The following is a 22038-nucleotide window of genomic DNA, read 5'->3' on the forward strand; positions in this document are numbered from 1 at the left end:
AAGAAAATGCAATGATGGCAGCATCTCAATTATTGTGTAACACCCTCTGAAGTCATGAAATGACATTCAAAGATATAGGGCAGGATTTTCTGGCTGTTTCTTTAGGTGGGATCTTCCAGTCCTGCCGGAGATGACCCCCACCGCAGGGTGCCTGGTAGCAGGTTGGGTGAGCAACTTGCCATTGACTCTGGCAAGACAGGAAAAGTCGCCAATGGTGCACCATCGCCATCGTGGAAAAATCTGCCGCAGTGGGACTGGAAAATTCCAGCCATATAAAATATTAGTAGAATCACGATAGTGCAGAAACAGGCCATTCAACCCATCAAGTCTGCACTGACTACTATCCCATCCAGGCCCTATTCCCATAACTCCACATAGTTCTCCTGCTAATCCCCCTGACACTAAGGTCAATTTAGCAGGGCCAATCAACCTAACCTGCATATCCTTTGGACCGTGGGATGAAACCGGAGTACCCGGAGGAAACCTATGCAGACCACAGGGAGAATATGCAAACTCCACACAGACAGTGACCCGAGGCTGGATTTGAACTCGGGTCCCTGGCGCTGGGAGGCAGCAGTGCTAACCACTGTGCCACCATATTGTGCAGATATTAGTAAAAATTCCTTTTAAGAATTAAAAATGTTCTTTTAAACTCCAAAAATTGTGACTTTGGTTCCTGCTGTTCCTAAATGTTGTAGCTTAAGTCTACACCCGCAGGTAGAGGAAATTTGCATGAGGTGCTTATTTGCAACGGATTGGGCTATGCTAAAGAATGGTTGAGGACTTTGGCTTGGGTTTCATAGAATCGTTACAGAAAATTGAGGGAACCCAAACATGTACCAGGACTTTCTGCTCTCACCTGAGCCAGATGTAATGATGGGCAGGAGGGGAAAATATCGCTGAAGCCTAATAGGCAGTTGCCCATTGGCGAGAAGACAAGTTACGGTCATTTGCTGCAGCCTTCAATGGAGGGTCCCATTTCCCACTAAGTTATGTTGGGAAGGCTATTTGAATTTATTAGAATATTATGAATGTTCATTATTCAGGCAAATTGCCGGAACCATACTCTGACTCTGGATCAAAAGGACGCATTGGAATCTAATTAGACTGACGTGCTTCATGCTCAGGTATAAGTGACATGCACCTGGCGAACTGCACTTCACTCATGACTTTGAGGTATGTTTGTCTACCTTGTTCTATGCTGCACTCGCAACTCTGCAAGCTTTGTGTCAGGCTTCAGCACATCAATTTTGGGGGCTCTCTTGGGCAAAGTTTTACATACCAGACCAGCAGGAAGTCTCAATTTTGGTGTAACACACTCTGAAGCCATGAAAAGACATTCAAAGACATAGGACAGGATTTTCTGGCTGCTCTGGGTGGATTCTAATGTGCTATGGGTTAAAGGTTTGACTAGTTAGGGAGAGAGAGAACAGAGACAAGGGAAAGGGCTAGAAGGCAAGTTATCCAACAGAAAAGACAATGTGATGAAAATGGAGGCTGCATTTAATGTTGCATGCAAGGCAGATTGGAGTGTTCATGACCTCTGGGCATGGCCTTTTAGATTGCAGAGCCTCAAGGATGACAGAGAGTATAAGAAGATAAAGAAGAGGTTACCCTTCTCCATGCACACCTACATCTCACATTACACACTAAACCAAATTATAGGAAAATGAAGGTAATCATAGGAACAGAGGGCACAGCAGCATAGTGAATAGAAAGCACTGCTGCCTCACAGCGTGAGGGATCCAGGTTTGATTCCCAGCTTGGGTGACTGCATGGAGTTTGCACATTCTCCCCGTGTTTGCATGGTTTCCTCCGGCTGCTCTGGTTTCCTCCCACAGTCCAGAAGAAATGCTGGTTAGGTGCGTTGGCCATGCTAAATTCTCCCTTAGTGTACCAGAGTGTGGTGAAAAGGGGATTTTCACAGTAACTTCATTGCAGTGTTAATGTAAACCTACCTGTGACACTAATAATAAATAAACTTTAAATAATAAACAAAGTGAAAACGCATAGAAACTCCAGTGTCAATCTTTACACCTTTAGACAAAAGAGAGGTAGCTGTCTTGTTGGACACAGACTCTCATTCTCAGTCAGACAGGGAGTCTTAGAAAGGAAGACCAAAAACAGCCACTTGCCACGATGCCAAGCAAGTTTGCGCGTTAATCACAAGAAGAATGTTGCTGAGAATGGATTTCCTGTTTGAAGAGACGGAACTTGAAGTGATTTAAAGAACCGGAACCAGAGGGTGCTCTGCTGCTTGAAGTCCAATTTATTTGTATTCAGGAGCTTCAGTGAATGGATTTTCATGGAACTTGCTTTGGTGGAACTGGGAGAGGATAGCTTATTGGATCACCAGAACAAATTTAGGATCTTGACTCCAAGGCTGCATACCTTGCTGAGACTTTAGAGAACATATGAACATTGGGTTTTCGGCTATGTTAATTAGTTAATGAGGAAGTGTATTTTCTATAGTTTAGTAGTTGCGTATTAGATAATATTTTGTCAATGTTGACTCCAATTTGTTTATTACAGTAAAAACCTCAAACTGAATCACGTAGTATGTTTTTTCTCTTGTCCATTGTTGGAAAATTCATAAGTTATCAATCATTACTGGGATTGTAAATGTTAATAGGCAACTTTTCCAAAGAGGACCATTGAGTATGCATTGTAGCCCAAGGCCTGCAGGGCTACAGTAGCAGTGTGGAAATTCCAGAGAGATGCTATTATGGGCTGTGCTGATGATGGCTCTGGAAGTGCAGTTATTGCAAAACTCCCTGCATGCCGTTGATATTTGAATGAATTCTCCATAATGTGGCTAGTGGAACCATCCACACTTCCCACCAGTCGTTGAAAGCTGTCAAGCACATCCTTCAATGACTCCAACAATCTCTCATCTCAGACAGCATTGTAATGTTAAAAACTGTAGCTCAAAGATCATATCTTCACCAGCTGTAGAAGGCAATGACGTCAGTCTCAAGTGAAGTGCTTCTTGTTTTCCTCCACCTTCTCCTGGACATTTTTCTGTGAATTAGGTCCACTGAAATCATCTTGGAATATGCAGAGTGAGTATTCATGCTAAAGGTTCACATGTAGCCAAGAAAAAATGTAGCATAGGTCTGCTTTGGAGAAGCACAACTTTCTTTCACAGCCAGGTTACATCTACAAGATGTGTTGTGAATATGGTTTGAGTGTAAAATAACTGGGAGCATAATTAAATAAATGCAAAGGCCAAATAAATAAAACTAGGGAAAATCTACTGCTGTTCAACACATTACAGAAAATGGCAACACCATGATTAGTATAGTACTCTAATCATTTCCTGCATAATTACGCTAAGAAAGCATAATTAGAGACTAATAAAATAAAGGGTAAAGAGAAAATATTGGCAGGGGACTTACTGGCATTTGGAGTTCCATTATAAAGATCTATGTAATGGCAAATAAGACATTTAGTGTCTCCTTTAACTGAATTTGTGTCATTTTGTATTATTTTCCTTTTAAGCCATTAATCTATTAACCCACAGATGTGCAGCGAGAAGAACAAGGTCTTGGTAGTTCAGGTGCAGGTACAAATGGGTTGCTTAGAAGGGAAGCCAACCAATTTACTATGCTCCCTGAATCAACACAGCGGCTTGGTGCCAGCAGTTCACTGGCATCGTACTCATGAAACCAGGGCCTGAAAAATGAGTTGGCCCTCTTGCCGTAACAAACAGGCAAGCATGGCTGCTGCACTAATTTTGTGTCCAGTTTGGGCACACTTGAAATCCACATTCTAAAGGAGCAAACAGGCGAGTGTGGCAAGAAAATTGATATCAGAGCCAAGTTCGCTGCAGAGTGAATTTCTATCTATGCCACCCAAACAATTAATGTTCTCAGCCAAACAAAATGTATGCAATTGCAGATGTGTAACATTTCCTTCTCCCATTCTCATTGGGTAGTTTTTTTGATAATTTTTTTACCAGGATGATTTATTAAAAACAGATTTATATTTCAATGTTGCATTTTAAAAGCAAAGTATTCAAACTTTTTTTATTGAACCGGCACCAATACAATTAATTATTTTAGATGGAAATAAGCCAGCTATTAAAGTTTCTCTTTGCTCAAAGACTATAAACAAGTAATTAGCCCATTCCAATAACAGGTAACACTTAATTCTGTTGAGAGACTCCTATTCCAGGGCATTCAGCAAGGGTTGTTTGGTCCTGAACATAGCCTTGGGTTGTATCCCAGGGAGATAAGGAACAGGAACAAAAACACTTACTGTTAGGATAAAAGCAACTTACTGTGGATGCTGGAATCTGAAACCAAAAGAGAAAATGCTGGAAAATCTCAGCAAGTCTGGTAGCATCTGTAAGCAGAGAAAAGATCTGACATTTCGAGTCCAGATGACCCTTTGTCAAAGCCAACTTACTGTTAAGATTGTTCTTAAGCTAAATGCTGCAAGCTCAGGTTTGTACCATATTCAAAGTCAGAATGCAGGAAAGTAATTGACAGTTATTTTGTTTAAGTCAAGCGAAAGAACGCACTGGTGTGGGAAGCGCTGTGTTTTTATGTTGTATTATTATGCATAGACAAGTAGTGCTGATTGAGTTACACAACTTGAATTAGAACTATCGCACTGTGTGTTCCCATGCTCAGAGAACTAAAGTTGTTTAATGATTGGTCCCTTTCTACATCTTCTCTATATACTTTGCGAGAAAATGGAGCAAAGTACATGAGGACCTATGTAAAAAAACACACATTTCCACATCATTTCTCCAAAGCTATTATTGTTGTTGAGCAATATGGATACACTCCTAATCAACAAGCTGCTTAAGTCATTTATGGGAGTGACCAGCTTCACCATAACCAAACAAAATGTACAAATACAAGACACAAATTTGTAAAACTCACAGAAGTCACATGTGTGTCTTTTTGATTTTTGCTCTGTGTTAAATTATGAGCAGTCTTGTGCTTTGAAACGCTATGCATAAGAGTGGTTGCTCTATTTTGGGCTCTACCTGAATCTCACCTTCCATAGAAACAAAGAGGCCTTGGGAGGTGGTACACTATTCAGTCGCAGAATGAAACTGCCCTAACTTCTTTCACTTAAGCCTCAGAGAAAAGAAACATTATTCCAGCTTTCATTCAGCTTGGAGTTGGTTTAAATTATAGGTTCCAGGGATAAACAGCATAATTTTAGCCTAGCAAAACTACCGAAAACTTACAGTTGACCAAGACTTAGCAAAAAAGCCATTGTGCCATCTTAATTTTGTTCTCACTATTGGGTGACGAATGCTTTTGGTTATAGTTGTGGCTACTGACTATCCATGTACACCTTATTGAAAACTAACACCTTGCAAAAGAAAATTTGCAAAATGGATTATGATCATGATGAGGCCAAAGGAATCCAATCTCTTAATTTTGTGCTGTTGTTGTTTTGCTCAGCAGAGAGGAAATGAAAGTGTCAGTATGTTATAGTTATGGATCATATAAAGCACCATTTATCTTTCTGCATGAATCTATGCATTTATATTTGTTTAATGTTTTTGTGAGAAGTTGGCTGCAGTTTACCCTGGTTTTAGTTGTAAGTGTGGGATGATTTTTTTTCGTCTGTTGTTCGGGCTGACTGCAGGGGAAATTTGGTTTGTAGTGAATCTAGTTTTGTTCATCCCTCTTATCAACATAAATAAGTAAAAGCCTCAGAGAAAACTTTTGAAAATGAAACTCAAATGTGGCGTCACAAAAAATGGTAAAATATCAATTGTCCCAAAATACAGATAAGCTTGCTGGGACTTCTCTCGGCTTGCCTCAATTGCACACAATAATGGCAAATGCAAGATGCTAATACATGAATTTCCTTTAGTTGCTGCAAATTATAATATGGATAGTGTGATGACTTCCAAATGCAACACACCTGAGTACAATGCCATGTGTGATTGGCTTCACATACCTGAAAAAGAAGTTATTATAGACAGAAACATTGCTACAGTGTGCTAATATGGAATTCAATGTGCAGTAGCAACCCTGTCAATCATGATGTTTATTCCCTTTCTACTGATCTCCTCGAAAACAACATACCCACTTTTAAGAGAGCCGCACATTTGACACAGGAGTGAAAGAAACACAAAACTGTAATTTGTTTACATTATACTTTGGCAATCAGTGATGTAGATGCAATAAAAAGGTGCCTTGTGGCACAAATTATGACATTGCGCATCTTTCTTTTGTTTCTGAAATATTTTTGAGTGGTGGCAGTATGCCTTTAAGATGTCTCTCTCTTGTTGCAAAGTCAAATCTTTATTGACATGTTAGCAGACTATGGCATGATCGGAAAATCCCACCGCCGGCTAGTGGCAAGCCACATCCTGCCACCACAAAACAGTGTTGTGCAGTAAATCCCACCCATGTTTCTCCTGAAGGTGTGCTGTTAAGACAAAGCCTTCCCACCCACTACATTCAATGGAAATCAATTTAATTGATCCTTTGGAATTTGACCTTCTATTCTGACGCTGTTCACTTCACTGTTGAATGAGATGTAACTGGGCTTTTGATGGTGTAATCACTTCATAATTACTGCTCGATGCCCTGAATGGCCCTAAAAAACTAATTTTATATTTGTAGAATATTAAAATTACCCATAATGATAAATAAATCCATATATTTATTTTTCTTTTAAAATTTGATTATATTAGTTTCTATCTTAATCCAAATCATAATTTATTTCACTATCTGAAAATTAAAATGAAAAGGAATTGATATTAGGTGCTTTTAATTTCTTGGTTTGTGTGTGAAACTACTTCAATGCAATTGGTTCCTTATCTGCTTGCTGGTGTCACTGCTGCTGCAGACCAAGACATCCCCATGTGTTAGTGACACATTTAAACTGTTGTCAGGAAATGGGAAAACCACAACAAAAAGATTGCAATCTTACGTTGAGAATAGAGACTAGTAATCTGCCAAAGTCTTAAAATAAGTAACCATTTTAATCACCAATCAGGATCTGCAAGCAGTGAAAAAATAGCCCTCAAAGTATGTCTAATGAATGTCCATTGGCCCAAAAACTTCAACAGTCCAGTGCTGTGAGCTGAATTACAGAAGGCAAATCCTAGCCCCCAAAGCCCCTGGCTAAAAGGTTGGGAGAAAGAACAGTTGCCCCCTAGCCATTCAGCCCCACTAATGGGGGCCAATACTTGAGAGGCCATGGGGATGGGGGGCTGTGAAAAAGCTGAGGAAGTAACATCTTCTGGATAGCCCAGGAGTCCCCACCCCTCTCCCACCACCAGCCTGCCCAGAGAAGGTTGCTGGGCTGGCCACAGTGTGTGAGCCTCCGCTGCTGCCAGTTTAATCCTGGCAGCAGTGAATTGTGGTCCTGCAGTAGGCATTGACCATTTTAAGGCTTTAGTTGGCCAAAGGAAAGGGTGACTCAGAGGTGTAGGCACTGAGCAGGCCAGCTGTTGGATTTAATTTGCTCCCCTCGTCTTCAATCCCACCGGGGTGGGGGGGGGAGTGTTAAATCTAGCCCCATAAATCAATGGATCAAATTAAATGTAACTGTTCTCTGCTTTTATAATGCAGAAACTCTAACCACCCTTACCAGGGCTAAAAAAACAAATGGCCTGAATGGTGTGGTCAATGGAGAAACGAAGGTGCTTGCCACTGACATTAATGAACAATGCCCACAAAGATTGCAATCTTTTTGTTGTGGTTTTCTTATTTCCTGACAACAGTTTAAATGTGTCACTAACACAAGGGGATGTCTTGGTCTGCAGCAGCAGTGACAAATTGCATTGAAGCAGTTTCATACACAAACCAAGAAATTAAAAACACTTAATATAAATTCCTTTTCATTTTAATTTTCAGATAGTGAAATAAATTATGATGATTGGATTAAGATAGAAAGTAATATAATCAAATTTTAAAAGAAGAAAAACAAATATATGGATTTATTATTTATTTATCATTATGGGTAATTTTAATATTCTACAAATATAATATTAGTTTTTTAGGGCCATTCAGGGCGTCAAGCAGCAATTATGAAATGATTACACCAACGAAAGCCCAGTTACATCTCATTCAACAATGAAGTGAAAAGCATCAGAATGGAAGGTCAAATTCCAAAGGGTCAATTAATTTGATTTCCATTGAATGTAGTGGGTGGGAAGGCTGTGTCTTAACAGCACACCTTCAGAAGAAACATGGGTGGGATTTACTGCACAACACTGTTTCTTGGTGGCAGGATGTGGCTTGCCACTAGCCAGCAGTGGGATTTTCTAATCCTGCCATTGTCAGCTGGATTTCCTATTGAATGCACCCCCCTCCACCCTGAAACCCATGACAGGTGGGACTGTAAGATCTCTCAGCATGAATGGTTGGAACGTTCCGGCCATAGGGTGGGATTTTCTGCCACCCCCACAGTGTGTTTTGTGGTGATGGAGATGATCTGCCATTAGCCAGCAGCAGGATCTCCTGGTCCCGGCGTGACAACAAGTTTTCCTGCTGTTCGTGCCCTTTGCCACTGGGAAACATGCGGCAGGGGGTGGGGGGAGATTGTCACTGTCAGCTGGATTGGAAAATCGCGCTGATGGTAGCAGCAGAAAATTTCAGCCATAGAATGACTGACAGCAACCTCAGGATTTCGGCATTATTCAGCATGCAAATCGTGGACTTCTGTAGTTGCTGTCAGTTTCAGTGGAATAACGATGGCTAATGCTGACTAAAATCCAGGCCAATGTCACTGCTTTAAATGTTCCATTTACAGTTACTTTCATCTTAGATTACAGTTGCTTCAGATTTTTAAAGAATTAATTTACAGGATGTGGGCATTGTTGGCTCAGCCAGCATTTATTGTCGTTCCCTAATTGCCCTTGAGAAGGTGGTGGTGAGCTGCCTTCTTGAACAGCTGTAGCCTGTGGTGTAGGTACACTCACAATGCTATTAGGGAGCAAGTTCCAGGGTTTGGACCAAGCGACAATGAAGGGACAACAATATATTTCCAAGTCAGGACAGTGAGAGACTTGGAGAAGTTCCGGTGAAGCTCCCATGTATCTGCTGCCCTGTCTTGAATCTAGATGGTAATAGACATGGGTTTATAAAGTGTTGTTTAAGGAGCCTTGGTGAGTTTCTGCAGTTCTTCTTGTAGAAGGTACACACTGCTGCCACTATGAATTGGTGGTAGAGGAAGTGAAGTTTGGCACCAGTATCAATCAAGTGGCTTTGTCCTGGATGCCCTTGTGTGTCATTGGAGCTCCACTCATTCAGACAAGTGGAGAGGATTCCATTACTCTCTTGATTTGTGCCTTGTCAATGATAGACAGGCTTTGCGGAACCTGAAGGTGAGTCACTCGCTGCAGGATTCCTAACCTCTGACCTGATCTGTGGCCGTAATATTTATATGGCTCACTCAGTTAAGTTTCTGGTAAATGGTAACCCTCAGAATGTTGATCGTGGGGGATTCAGCGATGGTAATGGCATTAAATATCCAGGGCGATGGATATTGTCCAGGCCTTATTGTATTCAGACATGGACTGCTTCAGTATTTGGAGTCACGAATGATATGGAACATTGTGCAATCATCAGCGATCATCACTGCTTCTGACCTTAGAATGGCCATTGATGAAGCAATTTAAATATATATTGATGCAATCTACATTTTTCAACATAGAACACTAGGTTAATGTTAGAAGCTATTTGTTCAAGTGTATACACTTCTGGAAAGCCTTGCAATTCTGAACTTTTTGAGGCCCAAGTCACTGACAGCAGCTCACGTGCAGTAAGTAATTGAAAAATTGTGGGTCTTTTTCATTTGATTTTGTTTCCATTGACATTAATGGAGGGAAAGTCATGGGCAAAACACATTGGCTGGAATTCTCCAGCCATTCACCGTTAGTTGCTCAACCAAATCTCCGAACGCTGTAGTGGGACCAGAGAAATCCATTGGCATGAACAGACGGAGAATCCTGCCCCATATTTTTCTGATAAATGATATGCAGTGTGCAAGGCCTTGTCGATGATTCAGGGTCTTGGCCATTTATACTACCTGTGCTGAATGCAAAATGAGTTCTTGCAAGGAAATCTTGATAAGATATACTTTGAAATCTTTGACCTTGGTTGTTGGAAATTCTGTTTTTTTCTGTTAAACATTTTCATGTTTAATTTTCTGCTCGTTATTCAGTGTTTTGTAACTTCTATTAAGCAATAAAACCAAATATGAAAGAGGCATTTTTGTTTTAATGAGCACTAGGTAGCGAAGTTTTGGGAATGATCGTTTGCTAATCCTGAAGCCTTTATTCTCCCTCATTCTCCTTTATTACACTCACTTATTCTAAATTAAGAAAAATATCCAGTCACTAATGTTCATTTTTCTAAGGTACCAAATCAATTACTTTGCATTTTTGTTCTATAATTTGGTAGGTTTTAAATTTTCTGTTGTTTCCTCTGTATATCGCTTGCATATTTGTTAGTGGTTGTCTCTATCATGAGGGCTACACCTTGTTTGCATTTGGTATGTATTTCTTAGAGTTAACTAGGTGGAACTACAGATTCACACCTGACGAGCAAGATCATTGAAATATCATTCATTAGATGCCAGAGTAACACTAGGGTGACAGAGTGGTTAGCATGGCTGCCTCACAGAGCCAGGGACCTGGGTTCAATTCTAGCCTTGAGTGACTGTGTGGAGTTTGCATATTCTATCCTTGTCTGTGTCGGTTTCCTCCAGATCTATGGTATCCCCCCACAGTCCAAAGATTGCAGGTGAAGTTGATTGGCCATGCTACATTGCCCTTTAGTGTCCCAAAGTGTATAGGTGGGAGAATTAACGGGGTAAATATGTGGGGTTTCAGGGATAGGGTCTGGGTGGGATGCTCTGTCAGCGAGTAGGTGCAGACTCGATGGGCCAAATAGCCTCCATCTGCACTGGAGGGATTCTATGATAATATCCTCTGCATCATTTTCTAGAAATTCTGCTGACTGCAATCAAGCTGAAGTTGCTCTTGCCCCACTATGCATTTGCCCCATTCGATTGAAGGATCTATAAAAGGACAACAACTTTTTCCAAATATTCTTCAGTGCAGTAAGAATGCAGTGTTGGGATACACAGCAACAAATTTTTTCATTTCTGTGGCTGTATGATTTCCAGCAGCACATATCTCCTTCCCCTGATTTGCAGCAAGCAAGACAGCTAGTCCTGCCAGGCAGTCACCCAACAAGTACTAATTACCTAAACCTGTCAACTCAACTGGCCAATTTCCAAATCTGATCTGGGGGTGAGGAGTGGAGGAAAATCCATCGTAAATTGTGGTGCCAGGAGTGATGTACGGCTGCAATATTTGCAATTTAATGGCTATCTGCAAGGTTATTATTGATTTTTGATCTTGAGAATGTACACAGTGAAAAGCTATCAGTACATGAACCTACTCCTTCCACAGACCGCAAACGATTCGCACCTAATGGATTCTATTTATGATGCTAAGAAAAGTTTGTTTAATTTGTATATTTTATGCTCTAGTCCAAAGATAGTTGAATAAAATTCCAGAATCTTTTGGTTTGAAAGTGGAATAATCCTTCTGCTATCCTGCCAAGGCTGCCAAATATGAGCTAGCTGAGAGCTGTGCACTCCATCCACTTGCAATCTGGGCATTTTGAGAAGCACAGAATATCAAACCAATGCAATCGGTAACTATCATTGTTTCTAATCTTTAACGCACCAACAGTGGTAAAACCAACTCATTTGATCTCCTTTAAACTTTAAAATGAAAATAGTGTGTTCAAAGAGAATCAGAGTAACAAATACTCAGGACCAGGAGTTGGGCTCATTGGTTACTGTTTTTGGAGCTCGATGCATGCCCTTGGAGGTCCAAAATGATGCATACTGTGCATACGTTCACTTTTGGGGCGAATCACTGCACATTATATTGTTGAAAACATTATTGTGTACAAGTGCAAAAAACAAGCAGTCAAAATACGTAGACCATGATCTCAGTCTGTGTGCAATGCTGATTTAGTGCCAGCAGCACCATTTTGGAGATCAATGTTTCAGCTAATGCCCTTTCTGAACATGACACAGTTGAACATGCTTTAGGCAGCTGGAAGAATCCATACAGTGCTGTTTAAAGTGAACATCAATTACTTAGGAAACATACGAACAGGGTTGATGTGGATGAGATGTTTTCCTCGGCTGGTGAGTCTAGAACCAAGGGATTCAAATCCAGGATAGGGGACAGGCCTTTAAAGACTGAAATGAGATGGGATTTCTTCACTTAGAGGATAGTGAATTTTTGGAATTCTGTACTCCAAAGAGCTGTGGAAGCTCAATCATTGAACATGTTCAAGATAGAAATCAATAGATTTCTGGTTACTAAAACAAGAGATATGGGGATAGTGCAGAGAAGTGGTGCACTATCAAGCTTATTCCGTCATTCAGTTAGATCACAGCTGATCACCTACCTCAGCATCACTTTGCACTGGACACAATAGTCCAGATATGATCTCACCATCTCTGAAAGAAGAAGAGGAGAAGAAGTAGGAGGCAATTCAATGGCCCCTTTCCTGCCCATGAGGAATTCATTTGAATGTGATACCAGTAACCACAACCTCAATTCCGTATTCACCAACAGCCCCAGCTTGGGTCGCTGTCGGTGCGGTGTTTGCATGTTCTCCCTGTGCCTGCATGGGTTTCCTTCAGGTGCTCCGGTTTCATCCCACTGTCTGAAAGACGTGCTGGTTAGGTGCATTAGCTATGCTAACTTCTCCCTCAATGTACCCGAACAAGCAACTGAGTGTGGCAATTGGGAGATTTTCATAGTAACTTCATTGCAGTGTTAATTTAAGCTTACTTGTGACACTAATAAATAAATAAATTCAACAGTCCCACATCCTTTACCTTCTCTCTGTCACTGACCACATCCATTTGTCCACAGTGCAAAAATAAGTCTTGTTTGTGCTACAATGGAATCAGTGTCATCAGCCATCGGACACTGCATTGAGATTGGATCCATGAGCGTGCAAATTAATTTGGTCACTCATTTCACATTGGAGAGGATGGGCTCCAAACTCAACATGGACCTGTGCCAAGTTGATCCCAGACTCCTCCTGGTTCCTGACACTGTACATGGCCTTTCTGACAAGTTTTCTACCACAGCAGAACTCAAGTACAACCTCACCTTCCAGCCAGCAAACTGGCATTGGTGTTATCCTTTCCATTTGCTTTGGCCGTAGTTGCTTCCAATTGTTTCCATCTTTTCCAATAAGAGGGAAGAAAATGTGTTAATGAGTGTAGTGTGTTTAGCAACAGTGTGCAGTAGTAGTTGTGAGAGGGCGAGGTCAAGCAAATAACTCTCTGACTGATAGAGACAGTTATAAGTGAGGCTTGAGAGTCCGGTGAATTGACTAGTCCCAAATGCTAATAGTATAATAGGTAGGTTATAGTATTTGTAGATGCACTAACTGACCTTGACCACTCGTGTGATTTTATTGAACTTCTTAGTTCATTGCATCCAAGTCCTTGATGCTTAATTTGTGGCACCAAACTCCATGATTCTGAATTCCTCCTGCCATTTGACCATTTGATGGGGGGGCCTCCTAGTCCCTGAGGATATAGGGCATCTTCTGTCCATCTCCTCCACTAGTATAGCTTGTAGCTTGCTCAGTCTGATGCTTTCCAAGTCAGATTCACTTCTGCCAGCACTTGTTCATGGACCATGCATCCCTCTCCTTATGTCTTTAAGCAGCACAAGTTAACTTAAAGTGGTGCTAGCCATTCACATTTTGCTCTCCTCCAGACAATTGCTGACTAGATTTTGATATAATTCAGATTAGCAGATTGTATAAAGCTGCCACGCCTGCCTGCATTGCAGGCCTGAGATAATTCCACATTGCAAACCCTGCATTAATTTTTGGTAGCTATCCAAGATAGCACCCCTTTTTTCATTGTTTGACATGAGCAAAGAACAATCAGCACACAAAATATTTGAGTTGATAAATTACTTTCTAGACTAAACTTTACATTATTGGTGAGGGTGTGCGAACAATAAAAAAAACTATAAGTAGGAGGTGACCAAGTTCTTGTTGGTCAACGTGTTGGCAGAATCATTGGAGCCAACAGTTTTGGAAAGTAGTTAATGAACTCAAGTGGTAACAGTTTGTTAAAATAAATAGTTTGAGTAGAAATTTGGTGATGTGATTTTGCATTAATGGAAAACTATATTGAAGATTATTTTCATTTTATAGACACCATTTTGTAGAAGAACTAATGGATGAAGATGACAAGGACAAGGCAAAGAGGTGAGAATTTGCATGGCCTTAAAAAGAATGCAGTGAAAATAAACATTGCATCCCAAATTGTTTTGCTTCAGATTTGAATTGTGGCATTTTGTGTGGACGTTTTTTTCTCCTGTTTTTCCTGATCAAGTGAAGTTATTTTAGAAAATCTATTTGAATAAGTGACTAAGTCAGAGAATTATCAGGAAAAGATTCTGACCATTTATTAATTATTACAGCCTTTCCAAACAAGAATATTATTTAGGAATAAATAGTAAAAGAAATTAATGACTTACATTTACTTAGTTCCTTTCATGGCCTCAGGATGTTCCAACACACTTTACAGCTACTGAAGAACTTTTGATGCATCTTCACTGTTGTAATATAGGAAACACAGCAATCATCCCATAAATAGTTATGTCATAAAAACCAGATAAGCTATTTTGTTGAAGTTTATTGAGAGATAAATATTGATGAGGACATTAGGGTTAAGTTCCAAGCTCTGCCAGAGTACTGCCAAGGGATAGGACTTTTTACATCTATCTTGAGAGAGTTTTGGTTTAACCATCATCTAAATTATCCTGAGCTTGCCCACAGCTGGGATTATTCAGTCCCTCTGCTGAGCATCAAATTCTCCATTCTTGCTTCAAGCAGTACCGAGCCATGAATTTTGGCCGACATCTTTGACGGGGCAGTCTGTGCACCATTCTAGATTGTTGTGTTCAGGTCTCTGTAGCAGGACTTGAACCCATAATATTCTGACTCAAGAGCAAGAGTACTGTAAGCTAACCAGGGCTGGTATATAACCTGGTCTGCTATCTTCAACATTGAAAGTTCCAGGCCTTGAAAGACAAATTTCTTGAAAGAGTTGATTGATATTGTGTTATTACACAGTAGTGAAAGATCAAGAAAATCTGATTTGAGTAAATGGCTCAGACGTGAAGTATGCACAAGTGCAGGCACAATGAGCCAAATGTTTCTGTGATTCTTTGTTCCTCACCTACTTCTACTATATAAGAATATCACATTCTGTTCGGGTAAGAAGCTGCCTTCAGTGTACATCATTTCAACTTCTTCAATTGATAACCTCTATAGGGAAAGCAGCTCATGAAGATAGATAATAAACAGAAGTCTTCGGCAACTTGTTATTACTAGTAAATAAAGAATTTTGCAAAGTACATATCTGTCCAGTGATAAAATATTGCAACTGTGCTTGATAAGTTACTAAGACAATCTAAGTTTTGCTGAGTGTCTTATCTCTTTCCAAAATGCAGGGAAGTTTACAATATCTTGAAAAGGACAACATCACAATGTAATGCATGTTCTTAAGCTACACTTCCATGGTTATGTCAGGAACACAGTTGCAGCTGCACCTTTGCATTGAGAACGCACAAATGAATGCCAAAGGTGAAACTTAACATTCACTTTTCCAGTAAATGGAACTTCCTCCATGTCAATGCTATTCCTTGTAGACAAAGGCACTTGTATCCTCTGATTAGTGAACATAATTTGTCAAAGTTTAACTGAAGAGAAGTCACTAACTTGCCAGTTTGCAGAATAGAAGCTTCAAAACCTTATGTTATATATGTTATAGCTGTATTTAGCAAAGTAAGGTGCAAGGAAAACCACAAAGTAGTCCTCGTAACAAAACATTGGGGAACTCTATTATAGGTGTACGTTGTCTCACAGTCAGAGCCTAGACTGCTTAACTGGATTCCACATTGGGAGGAGCCATTTCCCTCAGGGGTCACATGACTCACACTCTTAAAGGGACAGTATGGTCCCCAAACTCCCAATATACATATATCATAACACACAACCACCTGAGTGAAATTAGTGAGACATTGCCGTATTGAAATCATTAAGTCTGCACCGTCTTCAATTCATCCCAACTCTATCACCATAACCCCATGCATTTACCCTAGCTAGTCCCCCTGACACTAAGGGACAATTTAGCATGGCCAGTCCACCTATCTGTACATCTTTGGAACATGCGAGGAAACCAGAGCACCCAAAGGGAACTCGCACAGACACGGGGAGAATGTGCAAACTCCACACAGACAGTGACCCAGACTGGGAATCAAACCTGGGTTCTTAATGCTATGAGGCAGCAGTGCGAACCACTGCGCCACCATCTTCTCTCTGTTATGCTGCTCAATAACAAAAAAATGGTTAGTTTTGGCATAAGTAGCTACTTGCCCATTTACCATTGAGTCGCACTGTTCAGAACCAGGAGCTGAGCAGTTCATAAGTATATGCAGGACACTTTGAATGTAAGGCTTTGCAAGTTTACTGATTTCTCAGCCACACGTGCAACATTGTACAAACGTGCGGTGTGTCAGGAATGTAGGTAAAGCCTCTATATATGTTCAGAATCGTTTATATTTTCCTCTGGAAACAAATGTTTGAAAGTAAATTTGATGTTTGCATTCAGTCAGTGGATACCTGCACTCAGTGGAAGAGTACAGGTCAAAGATAGGTCTACATCACTGGAGCACTGATCCTCCAGCCCAAACTGCTGTGAGCACAGCTCTCTGATGGCACAGTGCAAAAAATAAATGTACCCTCAAATAATTTGATCATCTCTGAATAGCAAATTTTACATAAATTTATATTTGTGTATGATCTTTGACATTAATGGGAGAAAGTAATAAAATATTCTCATAACTAGATATTACCACTGTAGAATATTGTCTATACATATTTCTTGTACTGAAGTGTCATTTTAGCAGGCTCAGATGCCATCTACACTAATGCAGTATTGCTTGTTAATTGAAAATTTACTTAGGCATTCCAATAAGATTGTTACATTGATGGTGTAATTTCAGTAATACACTAGAACAAGCAAAAAAGGACCACAGTTTTTTAGGCATGTTTATACAGCTAATTTAGAGGAGCAGCTTCTTGCACTCAAACAACATTGGAAACACGATGCTATTTCAATTCTGATGCTGTTGAAGCATCCCTGAAGGCCACATAAAATAGGCATCAGATGCATTCAAATGTGTTAATAAGGGGCCTAACTCTTTGTTTTAGAATCCAAGCTGAAAATTGATCAATCTTGAGCACAGCATATGTGGGACTGTTGTTTACAGGACAAACACATGTGGCATGACTAGTCATTCTTAAATTAGTGCATTTTGGGAATCTGTTTCCAAAATGGATGGTGTAATAGATCAAGGGTGACTCGATGTGTCTTGAATCAACAAAGACTTTATCAGAAACAATAAAAATAACATATACAGCAAGGTCAGACTGAATTACAAAGCTACTGTGGAACTTGGCTCCCTGGGTCCAACTGCGAGATCTTCCTTGACCTGCGCATGGTATGCATCCTCCTTCTGATTATGTCAGATTGCCACCATGACAATCCATAGGATCCGGCCCAATCATGTAGTCATTGGGAAACATCCTGCCCCCCTCCCCCTTAAGTAGCCATGCTATTACAGATCAGGTATTCACCTCCTTTGTAAAGAGCACATTTCTGATTTTGCCAGTTAGCACACAAAATACGTCGTCCTCTATGGAGGAAGCAATGCATGATCATTGTACTGATGGTACACGAGGCTGAAGAATTGACAGCTCCTTTGTTCAGGGGTTCAAGCTGAACCCTAAAAATTATTTGTTGTAAGCTATTTAATTGATGTTCTATCATACACTGAAAGATATCCTTCGATCAAGGATGACACCAACATTTTAAAGGACTTCTGAAAGCAGAAACTCTTTACATATTTACTTTTTTGTTCATTTGTTCTGTGTTCTGGTTGAAGTCAGATTATATTTTGTTATATTTTAATTTAGGGCTTCACGTAACAAGTCTGAGAAAAAGAGACGTGATCAGTTCAATGTCCTCATCAAAGAACTCAGTGTCATGCTTCCAGGCAGTATCCGGAAGCTGGATAAGTCTACCGTGTTACAGAAGACAATTGACTTTTTACAAAAACACAATGGTAAGATAAAACTAATGTTGGTCACCCCCTCCTCCCATGTTTTCTTTGTTAATTGGGTAAAAACAGCATGTGCAAGATACACAATTATGCAGCCTAGAAGTGGTGGAATTTCGCTCCTGTTCTGAATTGAATTAACTGATCTCGACAATACACTAGTTTGCGCAGCCAAAGCTAGCTTCATCATCGTCTAGAAAGGAAGAAATCAGCATAATGCTGGAGATTATATCTTGTTTGGAATTAGTATGCTGCAGTAATTTATTGGTATAAGGATTTTGAAGCTATAGGATGAAAGTTCATAGCTACAATTTCTCACATCAACTGTTGTGGTCAGCCCAAAAAGATGAAATTTCTGAACAAAGTGAAACCCAACAGGCATTGAATATCTACTTTCAATCCTGTGATTGCTGGTATTGTCAATGAAAAACTATTCGTAAAGACTGTGCAGCAGGTTCTTTGAGACTGGGCATCTTGTAGCCTAATGAGGAAAGCCTAAACCAAAAGGAAAGAATATAATTTTAAAATGCAATTGAAGGAAAGGAAAATATTGTGCTGGAGTTCCGTCAACTATTGCTTTTTTTGTGCAATTCCCTCGATGCTGGCAAAGCCAGCACAGAAAATTGCAGAATTTCTGAGCGCAACTTGTGTTCTGCACAAACCAAGTTTCTTCAATTTTCTGGGCTGATTTTAAAAATGTTGTTCTGGAAGTATGCCCTGATCTCAAAACACCTTAAGATGAATGAATCACCATTGGGAATTTCTGCTGGGTTGAAGGCACAAGGGACATTAAAGTTTTAAGTTTACTTATTAGTGTCACAAGTAAGCTTACATTAACATTGCAATCAAGTTACTGTGAAAATCCCCAAGTCGCCACATTCCGGTGCCTGTTTCGGTGCACACTGAGGGAGAATTTAGCATGGCCAATGCACCTAACCGGCATGTCTTTCGGACTGTGGGAGGAAACCAGAGCACCTGGAGGAAACCAATGCAGACACAGGGAGAATGTGCAAACTCTACACAGACAGTGACCCAAGCCGGAATTGAACCCAGGTCCCCGGCACTGTGAGGCAGCAGTGCTAACCACTGTGCAACCCATATTAATAGGTACATTTTAAAGGTTTTGAATGTTTTTAATTAAGAAACTGACTATCCCAATCTAACGCTAAAATGGTTCTATTTTAAAGGTTGTTTTTAATAATGTAAAATCAGGTTACCCTCGGTGGTGAATTGTGATTTTAAATGCTGATTTTTGTTGATTAATGCAATTAAAATTGGATTTATCTCCATGTGTACAATTTCCCCACATCTAAATGTATCAAGGAATATTATAAAACATTTTTAAAAATCACTTTTTAAGGCACTGCCCCATTTTACTAGCTCATGATGCATTTTGCAAATGAGTTAGAAATAATCATTTTACAAAATGGCAGCAATGTGTACCAGGATAGCTGACTACGCCCATTGTAGAAACTCTGCCACATTGTGTTTATCAATATAAATATAGTCATTCTGCTTTTACAATCATTTTAAAATATTCACAAACTGCTCCTGCATCAAAATTGAGCAGGTTGCTTAACTCTTTGAATTGCTATGATTTTTATGAATCCAAGTTTGGATGGGAAGAGCATCATGAGACATTCTTAGATTTCAATTATAACTTGTGAGCATATGGCACACAAATGTCATTCATACTGTGACTTATAGACCAACAAGAAATGGTCAACTAGTAACTAACTGAATGTTAAGAACCATAAACTAGTAGCACTTTACTCCTGTGTAGGAACAATTATCTAAAGAGACTTTATATTATTGTTGACATGCATATCAGATTTTTGATCTCTCAGGGAATTAAGGATCATGGGTTTAAGATGAAAAAGTGGAATTGAAGCCCAATATCAACAGTGATCATATTGAGTGGCGGAGCAGGCTCCATAGACCATATAGTCTTCCCGAGCTCCTGTTTCTTATGTTTTGTTGGGGCAATAATAAAGTAGATGTTTGTTTCAAAAAAAGGGACAGGCTAGAGAGATATTTAAATAAATGTTTGTTCTCATGTTATATCTCATTGACTTTTAACGCTTGAGTTCATACTTATTAAGAGGATATGGTGCAATTTTTAAAAATCTATATTGTGTATGCTGAATGATTTCTTATTTTAATATGTTTAAAATTTTAATATGCAAAGAATATAATGGAACTGTGTTAGTGTAACTGTCACAGTAAAATACTAAGGCTGAACATATTACCTTTTAGAAACTTCAGCACAGAAGGAGACAAGTATAATCCAGCATAATTGGAAGCCTTCATTCCTGAGTAATGAGGAATTTACACAGCTGATGTTAGAGGTGAATAATAAAAATGTACTGCAAGAATAATATCCTGATGGCGTGCTTCGTGCGTTTTAATTGAACATTTGATTGAAGTATTTAATGATGCATTTAATTACAAATATATCATTGATGTGAAAGCTTCTCAGTTTTGCATGGATGCACAGTGTAAGTAAGGTGACTAGACCACAGCTGATTCCTAAGATTCCCCATCTGTTTTGTTCTGGTGTCAGGTCAGGCCCAACACTGGACTGAAGTTTCATGATAACTGCAATATCCTCCTACTTAATGAAACATATATAAAAATATATAGAAACTAGAAGCAGGAGTGCACCATTCTGCCCTTCCAATCTGCTCCGCTATTCATTTTGATCAGAGCAGATCATCAAAATCAACATCTTGACCTTGCCTTCCCTCCCCATACCCCTTGATTCCTTTAACCCCAAGAGCAATATCTAATTTCTTCTTGAAATCAGACAATGTTTTGGCCTCAACTACTTTCTATGTCAGTGAATTCCACACATTCACCAGTCTCTAGGTGAAGACATTTCTCCTCATCTCAGTCCTAAAAGATTTACCCCATATCCTCAAACTATGATCTTAGTTCCAGACCCCCCCCTACCATTGGGAACATTCATTCTGAATCTACCCTGTCTTATTCTATTAGAATTTTATGAATTTCTATGAGATAGCAATAAGTTGACTCATGTTTGTTTTACAATGCACTGTGCTACCATAAAAGATAATCTGTCAGAAATAGAATCCATTGTGTATTTGATTTGAAGCAGAGCAATCAGTTTACAACATCTCAAATTGTACAACAATGCATAATATGAATTATAAATGCAATATCATTGTGGTGAATGTGCATTGTTTGAAAGAGTGTTGCCTAATAAGCAATTCATTCATCATTTATAAACTCTCTAATGTCACTGTAATTCTCAAACTATTTAGAGCTGAATTTTTTGGGGGGCTTTGGGACCCTTGATGCCAGGGCCACATGAGGGTCCTGACCCCACAATTGCCAGCAGGGTGCCTACCAGTGCAGTCATCCCGGACACAGCTGCCTAATTGACTACCTGCACATTTGCTGTCCTATTAAGGATGGTGAGTTGGATTTCCATGGGGCAGGCCCAATTACTGGAGCAGCTCTGGAACCTTGGCAGCCTCACTGGGAAGAGTGGGCAGTGCCTCACCAGGGAGGTGCCCTTGGAGGCATTCATGAAATTCAAAATTGGCCAGGGCCAAAGTCAGTAGGCTCACTGAAGCCAAGGGGAAACCCCTCTGGATTAATCATTTGTGCCGCGTGTGTGCCTGCCTTTCCTGGTCGTGACTCTGTAATTGACACATGTTGTCAAGGTTAAGTCAAGTCAAGGAATCAAAGGTTATTGGGAGTAAATGGAAATGTGGAACTCGAAACACAAACAGGTCAACCATTATCTTATTGGATGACAGAGCAGGCCCAATGGGTCGAATGACTTACATTGGCTTCTATTTCATGGCTGGGGTTCTCCCAGCCTGCTGCAC

At 40.0% G+C, this 22038-nt stretch overlaps 1 protein-coding gene across 8 annotated transcripts in view; it reads left to right on the forward strand.

Moving 5' to 3' along the window:
* Positions 1 to 22038, forward strand: part of rpl31 (ribosomal protein L31) — a 122481-nt gene that overhangs the window by 26279 nt on the left and 74164 nt on the right. For 7 of the 8 annotated variants that reach the window (XM_080197134.1, XM_080197135.1, XM_080197133.1 and 4 more), the window contains 3 exons: positions 14208 to 14261; positions 18039 to 18187; positions 20438 to 20529. In XM_080197134.1, coding sequence (XP_080053260.1) covers positions 14208 to 14261; positions 18039 to 18187; positions 20438 to 20529 — 295 coding nt within the window. Of the gene's footprint in view, positions 1 to 14207; positions 14262 to 18038; positions 18188 to 20437; positions 20530 to 22038 lie in introns of those variants that run through there. The other variant, XM_080197141.1, reaches the window with a different exon arrangement.

Source organism: Carcharhinus amblyrhynchos, chromosome 10 (assembly GCF_965287045.1).
Source record: "Carcharhinus amblyrhynchos chromosome 10, sCarAmb.v2.hapA, whole genome shotgun sequence".
In the NCBI taxonomy this organism is placed as follows: Eukaryota; Metazoa; Chordata; class Chondrichthyes; order Carcharhiniformes; family Carcharhinidae; genus Carcharhinus; species Carcharhinus amblyrhynchos.